The sequence below is a fragment of the Myotis davidii genome, unplaced genomic scaffold (genome assembly GCF_000327345.1).
Source record: "Myotis davidii unplaced genomic scaffold, ASM32734v1 scaffold345, whole genome shotgun sequence".
NCBI lineage: Eukaryota > Metazoa > Chordata > Mammalia > Chiroptera > Vespertilionidae > Myotis > Myotis davidii.
The window spans coordinates 155,760-162,729 of record NW_006296540.1 but is presented as its reverse complement, the minus strand read 5'-3'; the positions used below and the strand labels follow the sequence as shown (position 1 = coordinate 162,729).

Sequence of the window (6,970 nt, the reverse complement as noted above, 5' to 3'; positions counted from 1 at the left end):
TGTCTCACCAGTCTTCTCGAGGGCCTTACTAAGTTTATCGGCAGCTTCTAGACAGTTCTTGAGAGACCTTAAAAGTGTGGTTTTGAGCTCTAAATCTTCCATTTTTGACATTTGCGTCCTGTTTCTTTGTCGCCGCATTTTTTTATCTTTTCTTGGTGCACCCCCTAGTGGTCTTTGTGCACAGTCTTGTTGTAGTTAAGCCTTGATTGTTGTTGGGGGTGATTTGACCTCCAGGCTAACTGGCTATGAGAGTCCTAAAATATATTTTTAATCTCTATATTTGGAAACTTTTACTTTTTTAATATATTTTTTTATTGATTTCAGAGAGGAAATGAGAGGGAGAGATAGAAACATCAATGATAAGAATCATTGATTGGCGGCTTCCTGCATGCCCCCTACTGGTGATCGAGCCCACAACCCAGGCATGTACCCTTGGCTGGAATCAAACTGGGGGCCCTTCAGTCCTCAGGCTGACATTCTATCCATGAGCCAAACCAGCTAAGACTTACATAATATTTTTTTATAAAGTTTTTTGGACATACTGGATGAAAGAAGGTGAGGGATTAAGCAAAAAAAAACAAAACCCCATATATATACTAGAGGCCCAGTACATGGATTCATGCATTGGTGGAGTCCCTCAGCCTGGCCTACACCCTCTCACGATTCAGAACCCCTCGGGAATGCCAGCCTGGCCTGTAAGGATCAGGCTTTTCCCTCAAGGGATATAGTAGTGCGCAAAGCAGCAGGCAGCCAGGGAGGAGCCTGAGCCCAGGCTGAGCACCATGCCACTCCCACTCATCCTGGTTCTGCTGCACCTGCTGCTGCCACTGCTCAGTAGGCTTGCTGCCACTCCGCTGTGGTCTCTATGCACCCATCCTAGGGCAATACCAGCATGCCCATGACTGAGAGGGGGCCATGGGCTCACTCCCAGTCAGTACCGATCCCAGTCCCGATGGGGAAGGGAATGCAGGGGAATGACTGCGGGAGAGGCTCACGCGCTGCAATTGCACTTGCCAGCAATGAGCCCAGCGTCTGGTACGCATTGATCAGCTGAGTGGCGCTCCCATTGTGGGAGCGCACTGACCACCAGGGGGCAGCTCCTGCATTAAGTGTCTGCCTCTAGTGGGCAGTGAGCATTGTAGCTACTGGTTAACTGGTCGCTTAGGCTTTTATATATATAGTTTTCATGTTCATCATTAATTATTTCAACTGACAAATACAATTTCAACATATAAAATACATAGAAGACTTTTATTAAGATTACATTTGGAATGTTTACCAAGATTTGAAAATAAATATGCAGATATAAGGATCCAGGTTATGTGCCTCTCCCCCTCTTTAGTATTATTATTGTTATGTTAATTAATGTGATGGCTAACTACAGTCACATAATCATTGGTTATGTGCAAGTTCTAGGAAGCCAGAAATTATCTTAAAGTAGGTGTTTTTGGTGAATTGGTCTTCTTGAGGCTGAAGCCAAGCAGCAGATGTTGGCTGAAAATCAAAAATAAATCTCAGTGCTTTCCTAAATGACTTACATGATTTTTGATGTTTGTGGTTTCTTTACTACTACCTTTCAGCATTTGTTGTTTTAATGGAATTTCTCTACTTAACAAAAATTGATAGAGAAATGCGTTTGGGTAAGTATAATGCAGCAATGTTCAACCTTTTTCATGGCACACATAACCTAATTACTAAAATTCTGTGGCACATCAAAAAATATATTACAGTTTTTGCGATCTGGCAAGAAAAGAAATAAGTATAATTTTGATTCATTCACACCGGACAGCTATTGTGCCTTGGCTGTTGTGTTTCTTGCTTTCAATGTAAGGAAAAGAGGTCAGAGCTCCTGACTAAATAAATAGTTAGGTATTGAATGTTTTGAAAATTCTTGTGGCACACCAGTTGAAAATCACTGCTATAGTGTAATCCGGTTTGAAATTAACAACTTCTAAAACTTTACAGTAACAATTTCATCTTTGTCATAGTTACATGCTGTGGGCATTCAACTGATCATTTAATTTTTAAAAAAATATTTTTTACTGATTTCAAAGAGGAAGAGAAAGGGAGAGATAGAAACATCAATGATGAGAGAGAATCATTGATTGGCTGCCTCTTGCACACCCCCTACTGGGGATTGAGCCCCCAACCCAGGCATGTGCCCTTGACTGGAATCGAACCTGGGACCCTTCAGTCAACAGGCTGACGCTCTATCCGCTGAGCCAAACTCGCTAGGGTTTATTTAATCTTATTTAAGTAGTAAAACATGCTTTTAAAGTTGTTTTTTTAATTATTGGTTTGTTTTACACTTTTAAATTGCCTAAAATGTTACTGATTGACTGCTAGCCAGATCCTCATTGGGCTGCTGAAGAAGAAGCTAAAAGACTGGAAGAAGTACAAAAACAAGCAGAGAAAGAGAGAATGGAGCAGACTGAAAAGGCACATGTACGGGGTTTCCAAGCAATGAAAAAGATCCATTTGGCTCAAGTAAGAATTACATTCTCACTATGACCACTGCTGACAGACTTAACCCAGTAGCATTACAGAACTGATGAGTGGATGGGCTCAAAGTAAGGAGGTGTGAGGAATGTGAAAATATTGCCTCTGAGTCATATGATTTCAAATTTCCCCACTTTCTTTTACCTCTTGTTTCAAATTCAGGTTGGGTGAAGCTATTCTCACTAATAGTGTATTGCTGTTCTAAAATGTTTACTAATGATGAATTTATTAAAAGTTAAATATTTTAATCAATTCAAAAGTAGCCTGAGAAGAAATTAATCACTTTTCTAATTTGTGCTCTGTAAATTCTAGAATTCAACTCATTAAATATTTGTTGAGCAGAGCACTTGTTGGCTTCGCAGAGTGTTGGTTCAAAGGTGGAGTTATGACCCTGTTGTCAAGCAGCTTTGAAAAGGTGGTTGTTGCAGAACTGCAGAATATTTTAAAGTTGTTTTTTAAATTTGACACATGCATTTAGATGTTTTAAATGCTTATCTGAGGAAGTTTTTTAAGTGCTTCTGTGAGGAATAAATGCCTGTCTCTTTTTAAAATTGAATTTATTGGGGTGACATTGGCAAAATGCCTATCTTATTAAAGTTCATTTGTATAGTTTGAACTGAATTATTACCTTCTCCCTTAAATTTTTAGCTTTTATAAACTGGAAATAAGTTATGACTAAAATAACTGAATGTCCGAATTAGTATCAGTCTATCTGAGGCCTAAACCTATAGAAAAATTGTGAAAGCATCATAAACTGAGCATTCCTCCATAAATCAGTAGTGTCTGGTGGTGAAATAAGTAGACTCCAGAGTTGGCCTAGATTTTTGTCCCTTTACTCCTTCGCTGTTTGATCTCAGGCAGGTTACCTAAGCTCTCTGAGCTCTGTTTCATGATCTGTTTTGTGAGGATTAAATGAATTGAGTGAAGCCCCTGGGATTGTGCCCGGAATTTCATAAGCTCACAGTAATTTTATCATTGGTGGAGGTAGATATTATAAATAATTCAAGTAGAAAAATATGCCAAGCTTTCAGCGAGCCAAGAATAGTATACTTATTCAGATAACTTTGAAGTTAATTGAATAAGTTAATGATTTGAAACTTAATGTAAATGAAGTGATTTCATAATTTGATTCTTTTTCAGGACATGGCAAAAAAATTAGAGATATTTTATCTCCAAATGACAAAATATTTTAAACTTATATAAGAATAAGTAGTTTGTATATGTAATCACTTGAAAAACACTTTGTTATACAGGCTGTCCACCTTTTTTCAGACTTAGTGTCTCTTACACAAAAATGTCATCAAACTCAGCAATCTCATTACTACTAGAGCATTTCCTTCCCCCTGTCTGAACCTTTTTGCTGTAAACACCATTGTGCCCTGGGACCGTATTTCCTGCTGGTGTCTAGTGTCTGTTATAACTAGTGTTTGGCCGCTACTTGCCCTTTCAACTTTATCTTTTTTCCTTGAATACCCCTGCCCTCTACTTGTATGTCCTATCTATAATGAATAGTGTACCGTATTTGCCGGCGTATAAGACGATTTTTTGGCCCTGAAAAATATGCCTCCAAGTGGGGGGTCGTCTTATACGCCAGGTACACTTCAGATAGACTGCCCATAGTGCTTGCCCAGTGCCATAGTGGCCTCCCGTTTAGTGAATTACCGGTATGTTTACCGGTAATAAACTTGCACTGTTTTATGTATATGTTTGATTACATACAGCCTTGTGACAGTTTTCCTGCATGTCATAAGCATTTGAATATAAATTAAAATGTTAAAATCAAATCTGATATTGTTTTACCTTTTATTTGGTGTGTGGAAGGTGTGCGGAAGAGGGGGTAGTCTTGTACGGTGAGTATATAACAAACTCTGTATTTTGAGTGGAAATGTTAGGGGGTCGTCTTATACGCCCAGTCGTCTTATACGCCAGCAAATACGGTACTTTTTCTGAATACCCTGTGCCTTCATTTCCATACCTTTGTACTGTAGTTGTTACTTCTTTCTTATATGCCTTCTCCTTCACCCACTTTTATTGGGCTAAAGCCTCATCCCAAGGAATCAGAAGTCTTCTCTTATGCACCCTCCCTAGCCTCCACCACCAAAATCCTGTTAGATAACCTCACTGAAACTCCTGCTTAAATTTCCAAATTAGCCAGACTCTAAGCTTAAAGAGATACATATAAATCCCCTTTAATCATGGTGATTCCAAGAGTATGATGTAATAAGTATCTGTTAAGCCACAGTTGCTCTGGGTCCTGGTGCCTCCCTGAGACTGGTATATGCTGCTGTCTGCGAGGAGAACTGGTACAGAGTGCACTGCAGAAATGGTGGCACTTATAGAGAGCCTATTAGACAAAGCCTAACTGCATGCCTGTCCTGAGAAAGGAAAACTGTAACTGGCAGACACCTCTGAAGCTTTGTGGTGTCGTCAGTACTACCCACCACCTTAGAGTCCTTACTGACAGAGTACTAATTCCCTGTTTGCTGTTCTAAGGGTGAGGTTGTATCTCTAACATCAGTGGTATCAGACATTTAGTAAATATTTTTGAATGAATAAATTAATGTCTTTTTTGTGGTATAACAAATGGTAGAGGAGGGAGGGGAACCCCTGGCCCTGTTCCTCACGATTTCCCTACTTTTCCCTCACTGTTAATATTAATACCCTAAGTGTGTGCCTCAGCTGTTGTTCATGAAATCTCTTTATTCTTGAAGAATCAAGAGAAACTAATGAAAGAACTCAAACAGCTACAGCAAGAGGACCTGGCACGTAGGAGACAGACTGTAGCACGAATGCCACCACAACTAGTTGCACTTCCATACAAACGCATTGAAATGAAAGAAGACTGGCAGAGAGAGCTCGAATTTGCCTTTGAAGACATGTACAATGCAGACAGGAGTAAGATATTTTCAATAAACTTTCAACGCTGCCTTTAAATGTCTTGGTGGGAAAATACGTTTGCATTGATGAAGCAGTTTTTATTTTGAAATGAGTTGTTTGTTTGAAAGAGGTCCTCATGTTTTAGACTTAGAAACTGTAATGGTCTTTAAATTTTTATGCTCAAGTTCTTTTTAGTCATTTTGGAATGGAAACATATCTCTGTATTTCTTTATTGAGAGGTGAAAGGAAACCTGATTTTGCACCTCGAGCCAGAACCTTTGCCCACTGTGACTGATCAGATCCAAGATGAAGAACTGGACCTTTCAATGGAACAAGAAAATTTAGGTGAAACTGAAAAACCTCCAGTGACAGAAGCTGAAACAACATGTCCTGGTGAAGCAGACGGTAAAAACTTATTCAAAATTGAATATTACAGTGTTTCATAGAACAAAATGCTAATCATTTGCCAACAGAAAAGTATGGTCTAATTTGAGTGCAAACAGTGCTTAATGGGAATAGGAGTGATGGAAGGAGGAAACAGCATGTACAGATTTCCATTATTAATGATCCTTTTCATATATATAGGAGGAAAGTTCTTTTATTCATATGTACACATAGTCTGAATATTTTTAGGTTACTTGGTTTAGATGCTTAATTCTGAACTCATTTGAAAGGTCAGCATTTTTTTCAGACTTTCATCAAATCAACAAAGAAATACTACTGTGTTAATTATAGCTAGGCACTAAGTGTGTAATAAATAGCAAACACTTAGATCTCTTTTCTAAACTTCATCTCTGTCTCCACCATTCTAAACCTTAGCATGGGTACTTAAAACTCAGTATCTTAACAGCAAATTGATCATCTTCTCTTTACTCCAGAAACCTTGTCTTCCTGTCTTCCTCCTCTGTAGTAAACTAGAGACCTGGTGCACGAAATTCGTGCACAGGTAGGGTCCTTCAGCCTGGCCTGTGATCTGGGCCTATCAGGGCCTTCCTTTGTTCCACAAAGGAAGTGGTTTATATCCTAATCAGTGCTATCAAAGCTATTTTCATGTTTTATCTTTAGTCACAGACTGTAAGTTAGCACAGATATCTAGTGAACAAGTTACACATTGCAGGATTGATGTTCTTCCTGGTGTTGATACTCACGTAGTTCAACATTTCCTTGCTTAATTATAAGCCTATATTCTAAAGCCCTCTTCTTTAGAAAATCATGTTTTATTTATTTTGAGAATTAGTCCTCTGTAGTCCAGATTAGTCACATTTTCAGCAGTCTTACAGGAAGGGAAATTGCTCTCATAAACAGAGTCTCGTGGCAACAATGGTTCAAATGGAAGTTCCATTTTTAATTTTTTGAGGAAACTCCATACTGTTTTTCACAATGGTTGCTTCAGTCTGAATTACCACCAGCAGTGTACTAGGGTTCTTGCCAGCACCTGTAGTTTGTTGATTTGTTCATGGTAACCATTCTGACCATTCTAAGATGATATCTTATTATGTCTTTTTAAAAGTTTTAAAAATATATGTTTTTATTGATTTTAGAGACAGAAGAAGGGAGAGTGAGAAAGAGAAACATGCAATGGTGGCATGCCTTG

The 6,970-nt window shown here is 38.7% G+C and overlaps 1 protein-coding gene across 3 annotated transcripts in view; it reads left to right on the top strand.

Annotated features, from left to right (window-relative positions):
- CEP295 (centrosomal protein 295kDa) overlaps positions 1 to 6,970 on the top strand; it is a 69,242-nt gene that overhangs the window by 17,854 nt on the left and 44,418 nt on the right. For all 3 annotated transcript variants that reach the window (XM_015569262.1, XM_015569260.1, XM_015569261.1), the window contains exons 7-9: positions 2,347 to 2,487; positions 5,211 to 5,394; positions 5,614 to 5,781. In XM_015569262.1, coding sequence (XP_015424748.1) covers positions 2,347 to 2,487; positions 5,211 to 5,394; positions 5,614 to 5,781 — 493 coding nt within the window. The remainder of the gene's footprint in view (positions 1 to 2,346; positions 2,488 to 5,210; positions 5,395 to 5,613; positions 5,782 to 6,970) is intronic.